This window comes from Cololabis saira, chromosome 2 (genome assembly GCF_033807715.1).
Source record: "Cololabis saira isolate AMF1-May2022 chromosome 2, fColSai1.1, whole genome shotgun sequence".
Lineage (NCBI taxonomy): Eukaryota > Metazoa > Chordata > Actinopteri > Beloniformes > Belonidae > Cololabis > Cololabis saira.
The window spans coordinates 31,860,569-31,886,010 of NC_084588.1; the positions used below are offsets into that span (position 1 = coordinate 31,860,569).

The 25,442-nt window shown below is 40.3% G+C and overlaps 1 protein-coding gene across 1 annotated transcript in view; it reads right to left on the reverse strand.

The window, feature by feature from the left end:
* Nucleotides 1-1,255: 1,255 nt before the first annotated feature.
* The window catches only part of phlpp2 (PH domain and leucine rich repeat protein phosphatase 2), a 45,590-nt gene continuing 21,403 nt past the window's right edge, over nucleotides 1,256-25,442 (reverse strand). The window contains exons 6-19 of the mRNA XM_061743403.1: nucleotides 23,538-23,692; nucleotides 19,805-19,951; nucleotides 19,265-19,492; nucleotides 17,981-18,186; nucleotides 17,762-17,822; nucleotides 16,995-17,090; nucleotides 14,851-15,006; nucleotides 11,297-11,497; nucleotides 10,859-11,021; nucleotides 10,656-10,786; nucleotides 10,286-10,399; nucleotides 9,591-9,785; nucleotides 9,217-9,448; nucleotides 1,256-7,176 (exon numbers count right to left, since the gene is read on the reverse strand). Coding sequence (XP_061599387.1) covers nucleotides 5,890-7,176; nucleotides 9,217-9,448; nucleotides 9,591-9,785; nucleotides 10,286-10,399; nucleotides 10,656-10,786; nucleotides 10,859-11,021; nucleotides 11,297-11,497; nucleotides 14,851-15,006; nucleotides 16,995-17,090; nucleotides 17,762-17,822; nucleotides 17,981-18,186; nucleotides 19,265-19,492; nucleotides 19,805-19,951; nucleotides 23,538-23,692 — 3,372 coding nt within the window. The 3' untranslated portion in view covers nucleotides 1,256-5,889. The remainder of the gene's footprint in view (nucleotides 7,177-9,216; nucleotides 9,449-9,590; nucleotides 9,786-10,285; nucleotides 10,400-10,655; nucleotides 10,787-10,858; nucleotides 11,022-11,296; nucleotides 11,498-14,850; nucleotides 15,007-16,994; nucleotides 17,091-17,761; nucleotides 17,823-17,980; nucleotides 18,187-19,264; nucleotides 19,493-19,804; nucleotides 19,952-23,537; nucleotides 23,693-25,442) is intronic.

Here is a 25,442-nt window from a genome sequence, read left to right on the forward strand (position 1 = left end):
ACTGGTGACCCCTGCCTTTGGCCTGTTATGAGCTGGGATGGGCTCCAGCAGACCCCCGTGACCCTGCACAGGATTAAACGAGTATAGAAAATGAATGAATGACTATCCTTCCAGTTCAGCTTTGAAAAAGGAGGATGGATCTGTTACAGTGTCGGCTCTTCCATGGAACCAAATGTCAAACATCATTTTTTTCATCAATGGAGAACGGTGCCTTAAAGCATCTTTAGCTTTTAGTTTAATCAGTTGATGTAGGGGTTTTTAATTTGGCCTACAGGACAAATTTGAAGCTGATGAGTTAAAACATTTAACTCATCAGCTTCAAAAAAATTTTAGTTTAAAAAAAATCACTTGCATTTGTAGTAACTGGTATATTTCATTAACCTGTAATAACTTAGCTTTACACCATCCCAAGAGGATAATAAACAGCAGGGCTTATGCTGCAATATTATTTTTTTTACTAGATAGTAGGATTTTGTTATATATAAGGGTGTAATTCTCAGGTTCATCTATAGATGGCATATACTGTATTTACTTTAGGTTAGTCAGTCATTTTTCAGTCCTATTCAGCACGATTCTTTGTCTCATCTGTCTCCATGTGATGGTGTGATGGACTGGTGACCTGTCAAGGTTTACTGCCGATGGGCCTCAGTCTCCCCACAACTCTGTAGCATGAAGTGTGTATAGAAAATATACGCTTGGATAGATGGCTAGGGGGTTGAGTTTGCTAAAATGTTTCTAATCTTTGGTATTTGACAATATAACAGATTATTTTTGCATCTCAAAAATGAAACGTGAGATGAATAGAAGGGGGGAAACAAATCAATATCTAATAAAGGTCTTAAATACTGATAGACATCTGAAATCTGGCCCTTACCAAACACTGCTTTCTGAAACCAAAATAACTATAAAAGTGTTATATTGTCCATTGTGTAAAACATTTATCTTAGAATTAATGTAATTAGTAACCAAAGATGTCAAATGGAGAAAGTTTAATATTTCTCTCTGAAATCGAATATACGTCGGAGTAGGAGTATAAAGTGTAAGTTCTCAAAAGTACAAGTACCTTTTAAATTGAACCTAAGTACAGTAGCTCAGCAAATGTAGTTTCTGACACTGCCAAACCAAAAAAAAGAAAAGAAAAAAATCATTATAGTTAAGCGCCTTAAGGTGAAGTGAAAAACAGATATCATGTAATCACAACACGCCATGTTGATTATAGTTGTTATCATGAAAAAGGGACACTGGACAAAACAACTCACAGTAGAAAGTTTTATTGCTACTTGGCTTAAAGTTAATAAAAAAAACAACACATTTGCTGAAAACTAAGGATAGCAGCATTTAAAATAAAAAATAACGCCCATCTTCCACTTCGGGGAAGGTTCAAGGAGTGTGATTCTTTCTGAAAAAGTGCTCATTGTAAGTTAAGCTCCTAAATAATAAATCTTCTACGGATTAATAAACGAAAAGAAATTGCAGTATTCTGCATGCTGGAATAAAAACCTAAAAATAATGGATACACTCCATTTTGTACAAATAAATCACATATTGGATGTTCTCTATTTTTATGTTGATTTATATTTCAGGCATGCGTTGAACATTAAATACAATTACAGTAAGATCCCTCAACAGTCGAATGACAAGTTTTCTGTTGAATTCCAGTCACTTTAAATTCAGCAGTGTAGAGGGGAATACAAATTTGCATGATTTAATGAAGTACAAAAATAAACATCAGCTTCTTGGCATTGAGGAAAAAAATATTCAAGCATTTTCTATAAATAATATAAAGAAATGAGTTGTGAGATTAAACAATGGTTACTTTGGTCACATGTTAAACAACTAGAGCGTCTGATCAGTTTCATTCACTATTCACACAGGATTACAGTCAATCCATTGTTCACACGGGCATGCATACACCTACTGTATGTGTGCGAGAACGCTCTATACAGATAGAGACATTTTGCAGTATTGTTATACAGGGAGCTTGTTAAGTTGTGCAAAAGAGAAAAGAATCACTTAAAATGAATGAATGAGTAATGCAGAAAAATAACTGTACTCAACTCTGATGTGCATTCCCTCCACTTTGGTGTAAAAATGGATTAACGAGTATTGTTCAAGACTCCTTGTCTTACAAGAGAAAAATATTTTAAGCAAATCCACACACCCCCATATTCCCCTTTTCTTTCATTTTTTTTTTTTGTATTTTCACATACAGTCTTGCCACGTTCACTGACCTGTGTAATGATTAAGGGTTATTTAAATAAATGTCAAGTCAAACATGTGCATCGCAAAGGACACTAGATGAATATAAAGCATCAACAGGGAGACACATACAATTTATAGGGAGGAAATAGTGTCAAAAATTGAGCCCATTGGTTTGAAAAGCACAACACGGACAATGAATCAGAAGACAGGACATATTTACAACAACAACAATAACAACAAAAAAAAGGAAGAAAAAAAATCGAAATGCAACTTATAGACACAATCCAACTACATATACATACACCCACCAGTCAATATTTTATTTTCAGCAACAACAAGAAAGAGGATTTTTGTACTTTTGGGTGCTAAAATGACATTGATTTACATTTATATTTACAGTTAACACTTTTTGCATATTTTACAAGGGCACTCAAGATCTGCTGTGGACATCACCATCTTGAGTATGAGACCTTAATGATAAGTCCGATCTCTCCCCTGTGCACTTGCTAAACATTTCCGATATGTACCAATGTTATTCATCCATAATAACCTGACTTTGCTCCATCTGCAGGCACACCCATGGTGCTCGTCAACGTTTCACTAGCTTCAGTCTCAACGGGTTCTCACGTCACGGAGGTCAGCGTCACCGAGTCTCATCCGTTTGGCATCCCAGAAAGTGGGCAATAAAGTGCCTTGAACTACATCAGTAGCATCAATATTTCTTGTTGCTATTATCAGACATATTAAAGTGGCCTCCTGTTTTAAATGTATGAAAGAAAAATAAACATAAATCTGCTTAAATTATTCTGAATAACAACGGTGACTATATCAGTATGTACAATTAATACTTTAGACTTCCATTCTCATATAAGTATTATGGAGACATTTTTTAAAAAACTGTTTTCAGGAGGCCGATACTTAAGAATTAGTTGACACAACATTTTAACTAAGTATCAGTACTGGATGTCAACTATCAAACTGCATTGTTTCATGTTCAACCTGGTAATTCATCCATATAGCGTAAGAGTAATGTTGAGAGTTAGTGATAAAATACTTAAAAAATGCATATTATGTTGATTGTGGGATTTGATATTGAATATTTATACATGAATTAAGATGCTGTGCAGAATTTTAAACAAACAGAAGTTAAATTAGACGAGTAATGTCTGTCACATTAAAAAACAAAAAGCACCAAAAATAAAATAAATTGCCATTACATACTTTTACATTGTTCTAATTCCCATTGTTGGTGTATTTTTCAGACGAGAGATGATGTGGGGCTGAGGGAAGCCACAATAATCCAAACACGCCATGTAGATCAGTTGGTCATACATTAACGCAAACATATGACAGTATAAATATATGAATTTCCATATTTCCTATGTACAAAGTGCTTTTAACAGTGTTTCACCTTTTCAAGTGACAGAAACATAGAAACAAGAGTATAAGGCTTCCTCACTGACTCCTCGCTTCTATTCGTGTGGAGCAAACAACGATAGCGCTCGCTCGTCAACAGAACATGTATGGGACGATTCGAAAGGCTTGTTTTATTTAAAAAAATACTGTGTGGTACTTTAAGGCGAAAGGGAAGGCCCAGCTATGCAACAGCTGTGTAATCCCAGAACTGCACCACTTGGGGTGGCAAGTAAAAAATATACTTCTGATATAGTAATTACTGACAACAGCAATTACTCAGCTTTGGCCTACTTATGATCACAGCAGCAGAGCTGCCCCTTCTTATGGCACAAGGTGGGGGGAGGGGTCAGGATGGGGGGAAACTGGTTACCGGGGCTACATCATTTATTTATCTCATCATTTAGAAGATATAGTCATTGAATGATCAACTGTTTATGTTAAAAACAATCTAATGATAGCGATGCATATGGCAAAAAAGACTAAACCGGTGTGTTATGACTGTACTTTGAACTGATGCTGCTGTGCGCATGTTTACATGCAGTATTTACCATGTAAAGCTGAGCTCTTTTGTTTGTGACATTACTAATTTTGTGACACCTCATGCGCACAGACGGTGTTATAGCGCTAACTGAAATGATCCAAAACAGCACACCATGAACATCGCCTGCCTGGATGAGGATGCACGTTACAGCGCTCAGTTAAGATTTGGGAGATGTAAAAACATCACTAAGTAAATGCCCTTAGAGGGAGAAAACATTTTAAAATTGATTTTTTTTTTAATTCTCTTCACCAGATATTCGCTCTGATTCATTCCCAACTCATTCGAATCGTATTTCCATCAAGTCAAATCACCAATTAGTGAAGTGACCGAGTCGCAGGTCCTTCATTAAATCATGCCTCTCTTCATCTCTGCTGTGTCTCTTAAACTCTCACTTACTTTCTTCATTGTAGTGGCATATGTTCAGTTAAAGTTACTGGGCAAACATGCTTACAGCATGCCCTAACATTTCCTAACACAAGCCAGCTGGTCATGGTTTCATAGGTAAGGCAGCTTTGAGGTCAAACGTCTGGGAAAACAAGCAAAATCCTGAAAATAAAGAATGTTTGCCAGGAGTCAAATGTGAGTATCTGCTAGGGATATACAGTTGGTCTGAATGTCTACACCTAACACACTAACATGGACTGATAATTAAAAAATGTCAAAGTGTAGCAGCCTCCAAAGTGTGTTAAATATGTAATCCCCAAATAGACTGGGACATTTCAAGACATAAATACTCCTCCTGACTGGTATATTTTGATATATTTTGAAATGTACATGATAGCCAAACATCCCCATGCCCCTTTTTCCATTCCATGGCCATACAACTGACTGAATTTAAATAATAATGTAGTTTTTAATGAAATTGTTTTTAACATGCACTATTACTTTTTGAGACCTACAGCAATTGAGCTTCCTAAAGTGAAATAGCTTTAATATGACGCTGCTCTAATCAAATAGAAGTACGCAGGCTTAAAGTACGCAGCTCAAGTAGTTGTGAGCGTGTATTCCACGGTTCAGAAGGGTATAGAAGAAAATGATACATAAAGTATGGGAATGTTAAAAATAAACCCCAACAAAATTTTTTTCTAGTGAAGGAAATACAGTAATTTTGTCTTCATATGTTTCAGCTCTTTGAAGGATCTAAATAGTCCAAAGTAGCCCAAAGTAGAGGAAAGGAGCAGAATTTTGGCCAGTTTTGGTTTTGTGGAGAAACTGTTTCTACTCCAAATATAACGAACAAGCTAACGTCCCTAAAATGCAACCTTGATGGAGGGGATCTCTTGGCTGTATCATCTGTAGTAGGCACTTTTTTTAAACTTTCAGTCATTCTGCTTCTCTCCAGGACCTGAGAGATCACGGAGCCCCTTGAGAGCAGATTTGACACGTAAATCTCACACACCCTCCGCTTTTCTGAACTTTCCAAGTAAAGGGGAATGCTGCTGACATGCTCAAACACACACGGTGTCTCATCTCAGGTCAGCCTTCTTTATGTGCATCAAAAACTAGCTGTCCTTTTTTTAATACCATCTGATGAACTGGAATTCTCGACCGCCCCTCTGATCTTGGGCACTACATATTTGTTTTCTACCTCCTATTAATGGCACAGTTTCACTAAGTGACTATCAAAGTCCCACAGGTTTGTCTTGTCTTCGCAAAAGATCTGAATGGCAACTTTCATTGAAATATCCTACATGAAGAATGCATGTGGCAGTCCTGTGATACTGCCCCGTCTAAAGGGCAGTATCATAGACTTCCTGCTGTAGGATGGGAGCAGGGCCCGGGCCTGGGACCAGGTTGGGGGCAAATGCAGGGGGGTGTGGGTGATCCCACACAGGATCTTTTAAGGAAGTGGGTGTGGATGGTGCAGAAAGGCCTGAGACTAGATGGCTCTGGCCTCTTAGCTGCTCCCTGACTTCCTGCTCCAGACTGGGAGGCACAATCAGCTGGTCCTCTGGATCCTGCTGTGCTGGGGCGGTGAAGTATCCAGACTTTTTCTTAGGCGCCTCCACGGCCACCTCAATGAGATTATGACTGTCCTCTGGCGCTACCACCGATCCGTTGGGCAGCTTCTTTCCAGACAGGCTGGAGGCCGAAGGAGACTTCTTAAGGTCGGCAATCTCTCTTCCGCATACAGCCAGCAGGCAGCCGTTTGTAGCAGAAACCACCACGCTGTTCTGTCTGCGCGTCTTGCCATTGCGATAGTCAGAGCCTCGCTTTTCGTGTTCCGAGTCTTTGGGAATGTCGGGGGCTCCTGATCGGAGCTGGAAAGCGCAGCAATGAATGTCTACCTCCACTTCTAACTTGCTGCCGTTAGAGATAACTCCTTCAAGCGGAGCTTCATCGTCACTGTCCAAACCGTTGTCAGATTGGTTACTGGAGAATGTAGCACATGAGGGCTGCCGCTGAAACAGGCCGGGGTGCGGTCCTGTCCCAGCTGAGCCTAGAATCATGATCCCACACAGTGGAGTGGCGGGGTGCAGGCTACAGCGCCTCTCTGGGCGGGGTACCAAGGCAGAGTTTGGATGTTCGTCTGAGGCGGTGGATCCGGCCTCACTGCCCATCTCTGACGCTGACGTCTCACTGCTGAACTCAGTAACGACACCACTGCTGGATGACAGGCTGGCTGGGTCATTGGGTCCTGGGGTCACAGACACAGGCACATGGGCAGGAGGTGGACCTCGGGGTTCAGTGGCCAAGACTTGTGGTTCACAAGTGCAATTATCCTCCCCGACATGTAGGGATACCACGACGGCTCCGATATTGTCCTTGCAACCATAACTCTGGGCGAGTGAGCACAGTTTCTTGGCAGCGGCGCACGGATCCCGCACAGCCTGCACAGTGCACACGGCCTCTAGGTATGACACCCGCTCAAAGAGGGCTCGATTCCCCAGGATCAAGAACTCATCCTTTGAACAGAGCGGCTCAGTGTGGACCCAGGGCTTGGGAAGCACCCAGGGGGACAGATAAGAGCAGCCCAACAGGCGGGAGCAGCATGTCACTCCACTCACTTTGTTATCCTGCAAACAAGAAGTGTCATTAGATCTGTGGAAGACAGTAGAGTTTCATACTATTTACAGAAAAGTCATGTTCAAAAGTTAGTACCCCCTCATTTGAATCCTTTTTGTGTAAAAATGTAAGAAAATAAAAACGTTCTGATCATGGTGGGTTTGAGTGCCGGAAAAATACAACCTCGAAATATCAACAACAGATCATTTTTAACCATTCTTAGATAGATAGAGCAGTCTCTCATAGCATTGTGGTCAAATATAAGTCCATATTCCTTTACAACGTTGCTTCAGTTTACTTAATTTTCTTTTTTTGGCATCTATTAATATACAGCAGATTTAAGGTCTCACCACAGCATTAAAGTTGTGTGGACTTTGACCAGACCAACCGAAACCATGAAGCGTGCCTCTAAAATAGTGACTTAGTGACTACAACGTGTCCGGGTACCGTAGCTGCAGAACAACACCAAGTCGGGGGCCCCAGATAGGTCAGTTGGTTGAGCGGTTGCACCATATACAGAAGCATAAACATGCGTCCATATGGCTCTGGTGACTGCGCCACCAGTCAATTGACAGTTTGATTTGATTCCTTTATTTATTTGACAGTAACAGTGCAATGCACCAGCGTTAGCAAACAGCTATTTTGCATCTTAAGTCCCTGGGTGTGAGGTGTTTCTACGGAAATGTCACTGAACATTACGACCAATCAATTCAACAATCTCGCCTTTCCATGTGACATTGTTCCAGAGGACTTGTGGTTTATCCAGAGGCAGTTTTGCTCTGTTTCAGTTCAGCTTTGCTTTTTTTGACAGAAAAGGTCTCTCGGGGTTGCCAGGTTTCTCCTGGCAACCCTGTCATATAAACTCTACCTCTTAAGCAGTTTTCTAATTAAGCTGTCATGGACTTTAACATTTGACATGCACAATGAGGCCTGTAAGGTCTGGTCTACCTCTCGGGAGTTTATTTTTCTATTTTTTTGAGAGATGCACAGCCTGATTTTGGCCCAAATTTGCTGAGATAATACCTTTCTGGGAAGACTGGCAGCTGTGTTAAATGGCATCCATTAGGAGGTAATCGTTCTCATCGTAAAATGAACTCCAAATGGTTCGGAAATGGTTTTACAACCATTTTCAAATTGATGGTTGGCCACAATTTCTTCTTTAAGACCATTGCTCAATTCATTGTCTCCTGTCTTAACATCTACCTGAATGCTTCAGTCCTGCAAAATGCCAGAATATCTGCTTTTACAGAGTTCTGCACAATTGCTTATGATCAATTCACCAAGGGGTGATTAATAGGACTTGGCTCTAACTTACCCACTTAAATCCTGTGGAAGCAGTGAGAGGTACATGATTTCTTTTTCTGGCTAATTTTTCTTAAATAAATGGTGTGGTGATAAAAGGTTATGTGCTATATGTTAGATTATATAGACCCATTACATCTGATGATTTAAAAAAAAAAGATGTTTTTACCAAGCGCCAACCATCAAACTACCGGATTGAGGCTCATGCGGAACTAAAATTTGTTGCAGTTTCTCAAACTGACCGCAAGAGGCTGGCTGCAAAAGCGAGTCAATCTCCATTAACTCCCATGTTAAAATGTCCAACTTTAGAGCAGAAATAAACATATTTACAGCCTGGTTCAAGAAACTGTTTTGGTCTCAATCGTATGATTTCACATCCATGGCAACTATGATGGGGGTTGCTGGGTTAGTTGTACCACGAAAAGAGAATTTATGTAAAGCATACATTCCTTTTCCAATATTGACAGTCAATCAAAAGCGAACTTTGATTGACATGCAGTGGGCGTGTCCCAATCTGCAGGAACAATGGCTGCGCCGATAACGAAGATAACGAAGATAAACAGGCTTCATAATAAACTAATGCTTCATCCATCGTTTTATAAAATCCATGGTTTTTACACACAAACCAAAAAAAGGGGGGTGTTAATATGTAGCATGAAGCTTCATATTAAAACTAAATAAAGTTAAACATGATGGTTGACAACTGGAAAAATGAATTGGACATAAAGTGACTGTAAGATGTGTATCACCTCTGTAATAATGGCTTTACTGAGTTTAACCCTTTCCATCTCCTCAGTGCAGTTCTCCAAGCTGTAAATGTTGGACAGCTCCACAGGTCTCCCGTCCCGGCACAGCACAGCCTGGCAGGTACCCACATTGGCCACAGTAAGGCTGAAGGAACCTCCAGGATCTGCAGCTTCGCGGTGGATGTAACACAGCAAGGCAGAGGCTCCCAGTTTCTGACCAGCCATACCAAGTTTCCTGTCCCACAAAAGCAAAGCTGCTCACAAACTAACTCCAGCCATCAGACACACTTAGAGAGCATCTCTGCCGTGCTAAAGTGCAAGGCCAAAAAGAGTTGCAATGATTTTAAAGACAAACATAAACTGAAAATCTTGCTTACCTGTGTGAGGTGAGGAAAGTGTTGCACATATACACATTGTCAATACTGGAGTGCTGCAGTTCCTCACACAGCACATCTCCCATGGTGCACTGCAAGAGCCGAGGCACTTCCTCATTGCGGTCTCCATCAAAGATGCCATAGCAAGCTTCCACACTGTCCCTGAAGTGGTCTACGGCCAGCACAGACACGCACAGTCTGTTCAAACAAGAGATTCATTTAAACAAAAAAAAAAGAAAAGAGAAAAAGATTCAGTCCCTTCGGTGAAAATACTACGTGCTGCAGATAAACAGTAAAGGACTACAGCTCATAGGCACCAGTGTGTGGGCTGTACCTTACAGATGAAGCTGCAGCGCAAAACAATTGATTTGATTTAAACACATTTTCCGTTTGAACAGGGACATCATGCCTGACAGAGACACAGTAAAACACAATACACCAAAATGAGCTTTGGCGAGTCATTTTGAACTTGACAGCTGATGACACAAGCAAAAGCTGGACATCTCACACTGACTGGCCGAGGCATGACACTGTTTTACAGGAATCAATGCTCGGGTGCCCTACCTGGTAAAAGAGACCTGCTCACAGATTTCAGTAAATTAATTTACTTGTCACTTCAAGTTTGGCATGAACACTCATTTGCATTTATGCTCAATGATACAGAAAGTTAAACAAGAAGACATAAAAGTGGTACACACTTGTTCCTTTGGCCGGTCATTTCAGTGTAACCGTGGGTCCACGGAGTCGAGGAACTTGAGGAGTCTCCGGATGTTGTAGTAGATTTCTGGTCTAATTTCAGTGTGGTTATGTGACTGAAAAAATACAAGAAATACAGTAGAAAGGACCACATTTATAAATTTTAATGTGGGCCTGAGGACACACAACAATATTTTAGGAAGAATTTGAGCAAAACAAAAAACACATTGTTTTCACTCTTATGATCTTTGTTGCATTGAATTGTTTTCTGACTGTTAGAATGTGACTAGTGTAGTTTTACTTTACTTTAGTGTTTTAAAGACAACTTGTGTTGTTTGTTTTGCTGTTAGCTTGTGAAATGGTATGGCACACCTGAAGAGGTTGAGGGTTTTGTGTTCCAACACGAGGCTGCTGTTGCCCGTCAGGTCCAGCTCTTGCAGCGTGGGAGGCAGCGACTCAGGCAGCTCGATCTCCGTCAGCTCATTGCAACTTAGATCTACAAGCTGGCATTTCAAAACATATAAGTACCAAGTTGAAGACAGTCGTGGGCATGTTCATAGAGACTAAAGGCTGACCTTGATCTCAGGCAGGTTGAGGATCTCTGGGAAGACAGCTATGTGATTTGAGTGTGCAATGAGGGTGTGCAGTCTCTTGCAGCTGGACACAGTGGAGGGGATCGTCTTCAGCTTGTTGCCACTCAAATTTAGCTCCTCTAGCAGTTCCAGTTTACTTAGCTTACTGGAGACATTAGTATGAAACATTAAAACACTGCCATGAGTTACACTGTTGGAAATAAATTAAGTCAAAGCACAGAAGAAAAACAGCAAAAAGGTTCATTCACGAAGACATCACAAACAAACTCACATCTAAAAATATCTTTAGAAAATGTCTTGTTGCATATCGTCTGACTAAAAAATCAGTACCATCTTGTGTGTGGTAGTAAAGTATTTGTCATTGTTTAAGGATACATAAAAAGAGGTAAGGGTTGTTGCAAACAGGGTTCGGGGCCACACCTGGCAGGAAACGTGAGCAGTTGGTTGTAGGCGATGTGAAGGACACGCAGGTTCTGGTGTCCGACCAACAGAGCGCAACTGTTCTCGTTCAGGTTGTTCCCCGACAGGTAGAGCTCCTGCACCGTGCTGAGGCTCTCCTCTGATTGGCTGCTCGGAGGAATACTTTCCAGGGCGTTTGCTGACACATTCAAGTGTTTTAGGCTGTGAGGGAAAACAGAGCGTAATCATTCATCATGTTAATCATTGGGCATGTGCATGTTGCCAAAGTTAAGACAAACAGTGTATGAGCAACATTACTGACATTATCCAGACTGCTCCCATTCGTCAGGATCAGGAAAAAGTATCACTCAGAAGTTAGGATGATACTAAGACGTATTTCCACCATTTCTTCATTTTTATTGTATTTTATTATTTATTTTTTGTCAAAGCTTGGTTCTCTGAACTCAAAAAACAAAAATCGTCACACTTCAAAAACTAAGTGTCCTGCAGTTCGTCTCCTAAAAGTCCAGCAATTGGTCTACTCAATTGCCAGATGTTTTCAGACAGTTGTTCACAGAAAAGGGGATAGGAGGGAATGGGAGACCTTGTTTGAACTTTATTGAGATGTGTTGCTGCCAACAAATTCAAAATGAGCTGAATGGATCCTCTATATGTAAATAATTATGCCGACCACTGTTAAGGGAGCAGATAATTATAAATATAATGCAGTCCAAATTATAACATGACTTCAAAAATAAACAAAAAGGAGAATTAAAGTATTTTTATCATTATATTGTATTATTATGTTATTATATGTTTTTTTTGATAATTCAGGTAAGTAATGACTGGATCCAAAACATTTGATTACTTCATAAAAAATCTATCAACTGTTAGGCTGAAAATTATCATGTGTAATTTTTGTGAGTGTTCGGAGCAAATTTCCTCCTAATTCAGGGAAACAAGGTGGCTGATGGATATCTAAGGCTCAAACCTTAGATATTCAGGATTGCAGAATAAAAAGCTTTCAGTTATTCATATTTCTTCTCTTTCATTTGGTGAAGAGAAGAAGATACACTTAATCACAGCTAATCTTGTCTTCTAAGTGGAGGACTGATTTGCATATTGCTTAAGCTTCACATTGGGAGCGTGGAGGGTGGCGGCCAGTACTATGTGGTTGGTGATATTACATCATTATCTGTACATATAAAAGACTGGGAATCAATAAAATCTGTCCCTCATCCAGTGAAGTATGAATATTGTTAGGTTGTCTAAAAAAGGAAGAGAAAAACATAATTTAAAAACTTATAAAAACCATAAGACTGTTGACATCCTCTTGTTTTGTTGTTTTATTTTATACATATACAAATAAGAGTGTATTTTCAGGCTTGTTTCTGTCAGCATACGTGTTTCTATCGGTCCAGAGTGCTACTGATATCTCTGAGGTTGGACAACGTTGAGATCCATTTCCACACAGAAGTCACAGCCATTATGTCTCTGCATTACTGCATTATAGACAGTAAAATGCAACAGGGCATTTGAGCTGCTAATGGGTGTTCAGTGATTTACCGCACAGGAAATAGGAGAGCAAATGATGCTAAAGTTATGGGGCCAAATCCACAAAAGGATTGCGCGGCTTTTGCGGCCGCTAAACCGGTGCAAATGAGACAAAAAGAGAGCGTCTAATTCACAAAGCACCCGCAAAGGGGGAATTGCTCCACAAACTGCGCTGCCAAGCAAATAGTGGCAGTCTGCGCCGGTACCATTTGCATGCATGCAAATTAGGTAATTCGGCGCAAAATTGCCCCCTTTCTATGCAAATAAGCCTAATTGCAAAAAGCGCCTAATTCACAAAGGCCAGGGCTATTTGCCACACGCAAAAATAGTGGAGCAAATACCGTCTTTCAGAAGCGTGTATTAAACTGCGCGCAAACTCCTCACTCCCCGTCTCTCTGTTTCTCTCTCTCAATGTCATTCAAGCCTGTGTGATACTGAATGATATTAAGGGTGAAATCTACAGTCAGACATGACTGTACACAGTCAGATCAAGTGGGGTTGTGGACTTATCTCGGATTTAAAAATAAAAATAACAGGACGGAGCTCAGGATTCATCCATACATAGGGGCTGCTTTATTACAAACAATTCCACCATATAAACATAATCTAGAATGTGTGTGTTTAACAGCTTAATAATGTCATCACATATCACAACATATATCAGACTTAAAATAATAAATTAATAAATTAAAATAGCGCTGATCGTGTCCCTCTGTGTGAAGCTCAGTCAGTCAGGACTCTGCTGCTGCTGCTGCTGCTGCCGTGGTGACATGCGGGGAACCTCCTCACACTTTAGGACAGAACAAATGAGGGGCTGCGTTTAGGGAGCCCCACGGAGCCCCTAAAGGGACTCAGATTTTTTTTTCATATATATGAGTTTTACTCGCGCGTGAAACCTTTACGTGCAGGTGTATGGTGCCTAAATTAGGGTCCCGCGTTAAAACGACGCAGAGCCTACGGCGTAGGGTACGCGGCGACGCGCACTTACGCCGTAGGCTCTGCGTTAAAGGAACGCAGAACCATAAACCCGCCCTGAGCAGCTCTGAGGGGAGACGGGAGAGGAGGAGATGGCGCGGGGGGTGAAGCGGGGCTGCGGGGCCGTTTTCGTATCGCTTTCATACAGTGTACACATACAGCTTTCATACGTGTAGCAAAACAAAGAACATGAATTACCATAAGATCCTGATCTGATCCCGATCCAGTGTTAATGAAGTTACTGGTGCTCTGCCTTGTGCGTAAATGCGCACAGCCTCTTAACATTTGACATTTCATTATGTCATACAGACACTGAGGTCTTTTCTATCCATCTATCTATCTATCTATCTATCTATCTATCTATCTATCTATCTATCTATCTATCTATCTATCTATCTATCTATCTATCTATCTATCTATCTATCTATCTATCTATCTATCTATCTATCTATCTATCTATCTATCTATCTATCTATCTATCTATCTATCTATCTATCTATCTATCTATCTATCTATCTATCTATCCATCCATCCATCCATCCATCTATCTATCTATCTATCTGCTCTCTGCAGTTTTCATTATGGACCAATCTGTGTGCTGAAATACGGAGAACACTGGAAACAGCTCCGCTCACTCAGACAAGTGCAAATTGCACTCAGCCGCAAAACTTTATGGGCGTGTTTGCGCCGGTATATCATTAGAGCAAAATCTTTTGTGAATAGGACCTTAAAGCGGGGCAAATTGCGGGCGCTAATGCAGCGCAATTCACAGCGCTATTTGCGGGCGCAATCTGTTCTTTGTGGATTTACCCCATGGTCTGGAAAGCTCCATTGATCTTGACCACAATCCCTGTGTATAATTTAAACTTCATCCACCAAAAAGTAAACTGCGTTACAGTAATCGTCTACCGTGACATTACAGAGGGCATGGCGCTGATGAGTGTTTCAAAGCAAAGAACTGGCTAGCTTAGGGATTCAAACAGGAGCATACAATTGTCTTGAAGACAGAAAGATCTGTACTCAAAATCTTTTAAAAAGGGACTCACTTTAAGGCCTTGTAAAAGAGACTCTCAGGAAGCTCTGCGAGCTTGTTGTGCTGGAGGTCTAGACCTTCCAGAGGGACGTGGTCCAGAAGGTCAGGCAGTTTCTGCAAACGATTGTTCCCCACCAGCAGCTTCCTCAAACTCATGCTGTTGAGCAGTCTATTAGAGGCCATAGGAAAAGGTGCACAGACAGGTTAGGAAAAGAGAAAAAATATCAAACAGAGGAAAGGCAAAGAAAATCATCCACCTATGTAGAAACCTATACAGTATGTCACAAACTGAATACGTCCCTGTTTGGCTGAAGCTTTGGTTAAAATGCTAAAATTCAGCAGAGTGAAATAGAGATGGAGTCAATAAAAAATGAGGACAAATCACACTGTCAAGGAACAAGATTTACAAGACTGATCCATTCTCTGGACTGGATTACTGAACCCTGAGGCATAACCTCTGCTCCGAGTCCATCAAACTGTAAACAAATTGGGCCGATTTGAAACACTTTGTGTGAATTTTAAAGTCACAATTCAAGATTGATCATTAAGAGTTGACAGTGATTGTGGAAGAAGTAACACAATGGTATTGTTCTGAAAAATCCTGCTAAATCCAGCCCCAATTTGGCTAATTTCATAAATCAAATGTAACACTTTCAAATACATTCATCTGTCTTCATTACACATGGCTACTTTTCTGACAAGCATACCTAAAGTTTGTCAGAAATTTGTCAGAAATATATATTTTGGGTACAGAAATGTGGTGTATCAAATATGCTATGCTGGTTGCCTCCAAGCAGGAAGGATCATCATTCAAATCTCAGCTGCATGCGTTACACATGCATGTATGGGTTTTCTTCAAGTATCCTACTTTCTTTTCACAGTCCAAAACCATGCATGTGGTGCTGTGTGGGTTCTCCACAGCTCACAGCTACAGGGAGGTGACCCACTGTCTTAGCTGCACCAGATGACCAATTAGCTCCCTCCCTCTATTTCTGTAGTTTTGCAATTGGACCGAGGGAAGACCAAGACCTGCGACTTTTAACTTTTGGACTCTAGTATACTCTTTTTGCTCTTGAAAAGCTGATGAATAAAGTATAGTTCCATTCAAACACTCCTTTAGTGTGAGTATTTGTCTTGTTTGCCCCCGTATGTGTCTGTGACTGGCGAACTGGACAGTGTTCCCTAAGTGATTCCTGAAGAATGACATCTGAGAGATGAACTGAAATTATTCATGTGTGAATTCAATCTGTAAGCTGCAGGATTCACTGGCTAAGGGGGTCAACTTGAATGTCAAGATTGTTGAGAGTTTAGCCCGAGCTAGACTGGCTGGATGCAAATCGGTGAGTAGTTGGGAGTCACAGGTTTGCTCATGAATGTTAAAACATGACAAACTCAAATGCTACAATATCTGCCAGCATGTCGAATATCTGGAGCTGTGGGGATGCATCAACTTTCACGTGACGTGCTTCCCTTCATTTGGTCTGGAAGTGGTATTTTCAAATAGTGCTCCTTTTAAGGTCTGAGAATATAAGGGTATATTTTTGTTGCTTCCTACAATGTGTTTTCTTGTACCATAACGTGACATTTGGAGACCTGTGTCTTTCCTTACATTTATTTCTCTTTGTATGCAAGTTGCTGTATTATATAAAAATATTTATAGTGATCTTAGACTATGTTAAAAACATTAATCATGTTATTTCATGCTGTGTAGAAATGGACTGAATCATGATTCTACAGGCATGTCCTACAGTACGTTTCTAAAAGTAAGTACACTGGGTCCTTGCATATAAAATACAAATATGTCACATAAACAAACTAAATCACCCAAAATCCAAAGCAGTGTGACATTTAATTCATATTTTCTTTGAAAGCGCTGACACAGGTGGGCACAGTCGCTCTTTACTCTTCGCTGAACAGAAAACAAAATCTTTAAATGGATATTACAGAAAGCAGTTCGACATTATAGAGAGCATTTAAAAAGCATGACCACGTGTAATGTGACACCTGATCTTTTAATTCTGCAGAGACTACCCAGCTGTGTGCGGCATTAGGCTGAAACGATGAGTGAATTCAAATTATGTAACATCAAAGACACAATTTGAGCAGAAAAGGTTGCAGATTAAGAGACAAAAAAAAAAAGAAAAAAAGGCTCCGAACCTGGAGGGAAGCTCAGAGAGGAGGTTGTGTGTTACATCCAGCATCTCAATTTTTCTGCAGTCACACACCCAATCTGGAAGGTACTCCAAGAGGTTCCTGTCTCAACACACACACCGTCACACACATGGAAAGACAAACACAAACACTTACACTGTGTAGAGCTGGGATTCTTCACTTTCTAAAGACAGTTAGTGTCAAAGGTTTTTTGATTAAATGCATAATTAGAAATGTATTGAAGATAATTCATTTGTGATGTTAAATTAGATGTAAATGTAGTTTTCTCTATGCCAATGTCATGCAATATTATTGGTTGACTCAAAAACTTTCTGTGTATCCATGGTTCTGATCACATGTGTATATTTGGGTAGTTGGGTCAAATTTCATGCCATCTCAGCCGCTGTGGTGCTGTGGAGGCATGGCAGTGGAATCTGGATGAAATGTTTACACAGCTCATGTTCTAGCTGCAAATGTAATATAACATACATTTCTAATAACCAGTGTGTGACCTTTTCCAAGTTTCTAAAGTAGAATAGGATGTTTTCTTACGCATGTATATAAAAAAAGTGAATATGAAAGTAGAAGAATAGGAAAAGAAAAGCTTTTTACACATTGTCTTAATCCTCAATGTCCAAACTAAACAATGTCCAAACACTAAACACTAAACAAAGTCACAAGTGAAAGTGAAGCCACTGCTTTCTGGGGTTCTTTGTAACACTTGTGACCACAGAGGCTGCTGTGACCCCTTCCAATCTTCAGCTCAAACTCACTGTGAGACGTCCATGTGTGCCAGCTGGTTAGGGACCGGATAGACGTTGACTGTTGTGAGGCCTGTCAGAAGATAAAGACACCAATTGTGAGCAAGATATTTGTACTGTTTTCATGTGCGCTTATGAGATGATTGTATCCTGTGAGAGAAGCGCCTGAACGTGCAGACAAATGGGTAGTGAGGCGATAATAGCAGCTCGTTGATGCTCTGTTTGACTCACGGTTGCTGCTGGCGTGAAGCATGCGCAATGTGAAACCGCTGAGTGTGAGCGTTCCCAGCTGGTTTCTTTGGCAGTGCAGAGTCTCCAGGTTGCAGATGGAGCTCAGGTCTAGCGAAGCCAAGCAGTTATCCCGCAAGTCCAGCTGGGTCACATGGCTCACTGGCTCTGGACTCTCGCTTTTAACCCACCGAAGCCCATTCAACCTGCATTTAAAAGAGAGAAAGGGGATTTACTAAACATAAAAAAATAGTACAGTCTTTTATGTAGGAAGACAAAAAGTAACAGTAGAAAATGTGGTTTCTTCTACAAATTAAAAAGACAATTATATAGATGCAAAACTGATTAATAGACAGACATAAAGTATACCAAAACAAAAATGTGAGAATGTTTGGATGTTAAGGCTGAGATCAGGACACTTCCATCCTATAAGTCATGTTAATAAACAACATATTCTATTTTATAGGAAGTGCTATGTCACTAATCCATCACAGATGCACCTTATCCTCATAGAAACAACCTGCTGCTGCAAAACAACATTTTAACATCTAAAGCTGAGGCTTCTTTGGCCTTGGTGGACTTATTGGCTACTGGTTTAATCTCCGGAACGGGAGGGAAATCAGCAAAAACAGCATCCTACTCCCTTATTACCTGCCACAGAAGTCCCCCCTGAGCACAGCACGTAGTACCCAGCTGTTCCCATGGAGCAGCAAGCAGCAGCATATGCAATATACATGACTAACTGGGCAGATTGCAGGCGTGAACAAAGGTGTGAAATAGGATAATGCAATAAAAGGCATTGGTTGACAGCACATCTGGCATCTATAAATATATGTTATAAAAAAAATGCAGAGTTAGCTGATATTCAGACAGGAGTTTGTGTTGGTTCATTTATCGTTTTGTCTATGTGATGCAAAAAATGATTAAAAACAAACAAACACTCACACACACACATATATACTGTATATATATATATATATATACCGGTATATATATATATGAATTGATGTTGAAAAGATGTTAAATTGTTGTTTTGACGCAGTAGGTTGTTTTTATGAGGACAAGGTGCATCGCTGATGGACTAGCGACATAGCAGTTCCTATAAAAGAGGAACTTTGCAGGGGGCAGTGGCGAATTATTATCCACCTGTCATCTGCTCTCATAGTGACTGAATTACTGACATTGATTCCTCTTTACATATTACACACTGAGCCAGTTTTGTCCACACAGTAGCAGCTCTGGATGAAACTGATAGAGATGGGAGAAAGTAAGAAAGTCACTTCCCGGAGGTCGATGCTCCGTAGGTGGCTCATTCTGAGCAAGGAGCACACCTCCATGCTCTCCACTCTGTTCCCAGCCATAGCAAGCTTATCGACAGCACTCAATCGCTCCAGCACAGCAGGGATGTGAGAGAAGTTGTTGAAGGAGAGTCCCAGGCTGTTGAGCTGAAGCAGGCCACCCAGCTCTTCAGGCAGGCAGCTGAGGTGGTTTCCATCCAAAGACAGCGTCTGCAGGCTGCAGGATAAAAAGCACCAAACGTCTATTAAAATACACCCAGTTTAATCATTTTTGTAAATTTAATCAATCCAATCCCCTTTTAATACTTAAAGTGTAAACTTTAACAAGACTCGGGTTTCATTCATTACACATATAAAAGCTTGGAAATCTAAAAAGAAAGAGAAAATACAAAATACAGAAGCAATATTCAGAAAGAAAACCAGAAAAATCTTCCAGGAGTATATTCCTTTGTAATTTTCTCTTCCTCTGATGCTCATCATTCCACATGTACAGTGTTCATTTTATGTGGGTTGAATGTGTGTGTCACACCTCAGAAGGTTGCCGATCTGCACGGGGACGGTGTGGAGACTGTTACAGGAGAGGTTGAGCTCTGTCAGTGTGAGGATCTCGCACACACACTCGGGAAACGTGCCCAGCCGGTTGTGAGATAAGTTCAGGCTTTTCATCTGGGAAAACCTAAAGACAGAAGAAAAAGCTTGTAGAACCTTTAAAGTATTTCCTTTTTTTGCCCTGCTAGCCATATTTAATTGGCTCAACTCATTTGCAAGAATATCACATTTCTCTGTTGTAACAGAGAACAAACATAAACACAGTCTAAGAACCTGATGTCCACTGCTTGACAGGGATATACACAGTTACAGTAACAGAAAAAAAGGTACATATCGAAAATATCACTTTAATATCATGGACAGTTCAGTGGTGCACCGACGCCTCACAGGAAGTGGGTTCTGAGTTAAATCTGGCTCTCTCAGTGGCACCATGGCTTTTCAGGAAACAGTGTCTATTACACTGTTGACAACTTCCCTGGTCTGTTGTGGGAGTTTTCTTCTGTTATCGTTGCCTAAGAAATGAACCATGTTCTTAAAATGGTGAAAAAAGCTGACAAAAAAGACGGGCAGATAACAAAATACTATGGAAATGTATTGAAGTCACTTCTGTTAGAGCCCTGAAAATGAAAGCTGTAATAAAAAATTGCTACATTGATGAAGAATACATGAAGTACTAATTAGTTTGTTGTTCAAAAAATCCTTTGTCACCTTCTTAACTCTCCAATTACTACTACTACTACTATTACCAATAATAATAATAATAATAATAATAATAATAATAATAATAATAATAATAATAATAATAATAATAATTATTATTATTATTATTATTATTATTATTATTATTATTATTATTATTACTATAATTATTATAATAATAATTAGACAATTTCAGGAAATTTTGATATGGGCATGCCCTACTGCCCATTCGTCCCCTCTTGCTGCTCATGTTTGAGGAGGCAATGGATGTGTTCAGGGCGGTTCTGATTGATATGGGGTCGTCTACCACAGTAATGCATCGATTTTTGTTGCCATGGTAACAAGCCCTCCATGAATTAAAGGTATTATCCCTGATTTGGGAGAGCTAGCAAGAATTTTGAAATTTTGAAAGTGGCACCTCCTCTAAGCCCCGCCCCCTACTCTAAGCCCCGCCCCCCCTCCCCCTCCCGTCAGCGGTCCGTCCAAAGCCACGCCCCCACAAACTTTGGGGAACGCGCATTTGCAGGAGTTCAGTTTTCCAGGACATTTTGGACAGCACATTTTCAACGAAACTACCCCATGTCTCATTCACCTGTAAGCGAGGCCGGTTTTAGGGGGGGGGGGGGCAGGGGTGGGCTGTGCCCACCCAAACGTGCATCCTGCCCACCGGCGTCTCCATCCCGGCGAGAGCGGAGAGCCCTGGTGCGGCTGGCGGAGCGCTGCGGTGCGCTGCAGGCTCTAGAGCCACGGCTATGGCGTAGGCTACGGCGTAGGCTACGGCGTAGGCTACGGCGTAGGCTATGGCGTAGGCTACGGCGTAGGCTACGGCGTAGGCTACGGCGTAGGCTACGGCGTACCCTACGGCGTAGCTGTGGCAACAGAGCCTGCACGGCACCGCAGCGCTCCGCCAGCCGCACCGGCGCTCTCCGCTCTCGCCGGGATGGAGACGCCTCCATAGTCCACAGTCAAATTGACATTTTTTTTTTTTTAAATTGACTGTTCAAATTCTCAAAAACAGTAATAGTTGGCATAATGAGGTTGTAAGATATTTTAATCCGAAGCAAATTGAGTCTGGGAACATTTGAATTATGTCTCAATGATAAAATTTGGCCGAACAACAACGTCCGAATTTTTGCAATTCTTTTCCCTTTTTGGCATCTAGCGTTGCCATGGTAACACTTTCGACGGAGAAAAGTATTGCCCTTCGAGGCACGATGGAGCCGCATGTGTTGATGTACAGTATGCTATGTGCATTTTCCGGTTCGGGCTACATTCACGGATTGGTGTTTTTTTTCACCATGGTAGCAAGCTGCATCCACATGAATGGGACCATTTGGCATGAATTTTGATGTCGAATTTATTTAAATCACAGCTTCATGAGATTTGAATATGTTGTACGGCAAAGTGGGTCGAGTTGTGGAACATTTGAATGATGTGACTACGATAACCTGTAGCTACAAGCGTCCAAAGTCAAATTGACACTTTTTTTAAATTCAAAGTTTAAAATCTCAAAAACTGTAATAATTAGCATTATGAAGTTGTACGGTCCTTTAGTCCCAATTGGCCCGAGTGTTTGAACGTTTGAATGATGTCTCTAAGATAAAATATGGCCAAGCAAAAAAGTACGGAAATTTCTCCCTTTTAGTTTGCTAGCTAGCGTTGGCACGTATGGTGACACTTTTAACTGAGAAAAGTAAGGCCCATCGAGGCATCATGGTGACGCATGTGTTTATATGCTTGGGTGCACATTGCGGTTCGGACCGCATTGACTAAAAAGCGTGCAGAATAAGAAGAAGCAGAAAAGGGAAACCTTTTCTGTATACTAATAAATCACCTGCATTTTTCTGGCGTGTTTTATTTTTTGGGGATTCTTTTCTTATTTATCAGCGCGGGGTCATGCTATACACCCAATGCACAGCAGCAGGTTTGCGACTTTGTTTGCTAGCAAAATGCTAGAAAAATTAGCTTTTTGCATTATAAAATATATTATTTTTGCATTGTAAAATTTGTTTTTTTCTATTTTTTTCAGGCGTTTTTTTTTTCACAATATTTTTTCAGGGAGGTTCTTGGCATGCATTTATGCTAGTGAAAGGCTGTATTGTCGCAATATGGGCCTGCCATTAAGTTGGCATGCCCATAACAATAATAATAATACTACATTTCCTTTTTTAAAGGCATTTCAAAACTGTCAAAGACACTATACAGAGATCATTAAAAAAAAAAAAAACAATAACTCAGCAGATAAAAGTTACCCAGAATAAAACTAAATGGGGCAATGTAATTGCAGAGATTGCTGACTTGTACAGGTGAGTTTTTAGTCATTTGAAGAGCTTCGGCTTTGCGGATGTCTGGTGGCAGTAAATTCCAAATTCAACTAGCAAAACAGCCGTTTCTGTACTACGGCGGGGGCGAAAACCAGACTGTTATTGTTCATATAGGCAATACAAATCTTCAATCTATATGAATACCAGGGACAAAAGTCCATGCAACTGGGCTGTTATGTGGTACTGTGCCATTCCGCATTACGACCTGAATATTATCATCACCTTATTCTCCATCGATCGTGTGCTCTGAGTGCTGAAGGTCGCTGTGATGGCTGTCACACTGCAGATACCTGCAGCCCATCAACAGTACTCAAGACATGGAATGATGGCTAAAAGGGCCTAAAGCGGGGTAATAACTGTACTTCCAACGAAACCTCAATTTCTTTCAACACATTTCACATACTGATAAAAAAGAGGTTGTATTATTGAGGCTTCCATGAAGAACATCCCAGGCGTACTGGCACAGCATGACACAACAGCAGCACAGTGTCTGAAAATCTGGTAAGTTAATAATTGTGGATAGCTGGTGGGAGCAATACTCTGTAACTGGAAATATGTTAAGATCAAGCAAAAGAGGTCCAAAAAAAATTGTAGCTCACTTATCAAATATACACTTCAACCCAGCATGCCAGTCTCTCCAACATAGAGGTCAATCCTCCCGGCTCTTGGCAACGTGAACAACTCAGTTACCTGGGGAGGTTGAGTGGACCTCCGGGCCCCTGTAGGTTCATGAAGTTGTGACGCAGGTTGAGGTGGGTGATATCCTGACAGTAAAACAAATATTCAGGCACCGTTTCCAGGCTATAGCAGGACAGGTCCACCACACTTACGGTCTGAGACACCACCTATGAACAAGAAAAACACACGCATAGACAGCTCGTTATGAAAACAAACCTTAAATACTAAGAATGAGTGCCACTAATTTCTGTTCTGTTCTGTTCTGATTTCTTGCAAATCAATTACATCAGATATATATATCAGATATAACATTTGCAAAAGTGTCAAGCTTTCATCCAAGGCATACCTGAAGTTTTGGGAATATGTCAACTAAACAGCTGGCAGGAGAATGACTACATTTTGGACGTGCTACCAAAAGACATCTTCATACTGTAAATTCTATAATGAAAGAAATTTTACTTGAAAATTACAGTAAATTTGATCTAGATTTCAATCAGCATTCACTGATAGCATTCAGTGAAAAAGTCCAAATTATCAGCCTTTTCCAAATCCCTTGTTTAGGCGTAAACTCCCCTCCCAGAACTGGTCCACCGTGCTTTGGCCTGAATGGACGAGGCATTATTGATCATGGACTTGTGGATCAAATATTTTAACCTCCTATCAAATACAACAGCAAATCATTTTGTCAGCAGGGCGTCACTGTGATACTGCAGCAATTTGTATGCTTTCTAAAGAAAAATGGGCACCCTCAGCCAGGTTTTTCAGTTTTAAGATCAATAAAGAGTTATATAATATATGACTGAAATACATCAAGTGAATGTAGATACTTCAGGCAAACCTTTTTTTTTTTTTTTTTAAAACTATCCTATTGATACATAGATTTAGATCCTGCACCAACATCTAGCTTTACCTTCCGCAATGGAAGCAAATTCCCCAACAGTGAAGGTTGAAATCCGAGCATCAGTCTCATAGCAGAACACAGACTGGGCATTGTCCCTTAAATCTAATTTACCCTCTTGCACAAACTTCATAATGATCTTTGATCAGCAAAGTCAGACCGCAACCACTAGACTACATCATGCCTTTTCAACGATATTCAACTTTTAATAGACCTGCAGGATCCACTATTTTACATGACATAAGCATTATGTATGTATGTGTATGCATATGTAGGCGTATATATGTATATATATTAAATATAGCAATAATGCACATAAATATGCCTTTGGTTTTTACCTACATGGTATCAATCATTAATATGTGTGCAGACAAGGTAAAAAAAAAAAGATATTCAACTTTTAATAGACCTGCAGGATCCACTATTTTACATGACATAAGCTGGTATAATGTATAAATGATTACACGATATGCTATGAATGAGTGTACCATATTGAGCACATGATCGAAATAAATAAATAAATAAATAATGGGCAGTAACAAAAAATAATGTTAGCCTAATGTTTCATAAGAAAACAGGAGAGAAAAAAAGAAAACTCTCTTCCCAGGACAATGAAGTCTTAATTTTGAGTATAAACAGTGAACATATATGTTGTTAAAATTGTCACAGAATAATTCCTCACCATCAAACAGTGGCGGTCACATCTTATCAAACATAAATAAACATACACTTTGTTACCAGTTTATTTGGCATCACTTGGAAGCAAATGCAGTTTAACCCTCAAAACCCCAAAGCCCCCAGATGAATGAATAAGAGAAAGCAAGTACGGGCAAAATAGGCGTAGGGTTCAAAGTATTGCAACAAACCCTCCAACTGATACTACCATTATGTTTAAGTTTTCATGTACAGTTACATTAAGGAGAAGGTACGACGAGGTGTTATAGTTCACAACATAATAAAAAATGAATAAATAGATCATCCTGTCCATTAAACTAGATAAATAAATGAACAACACATGA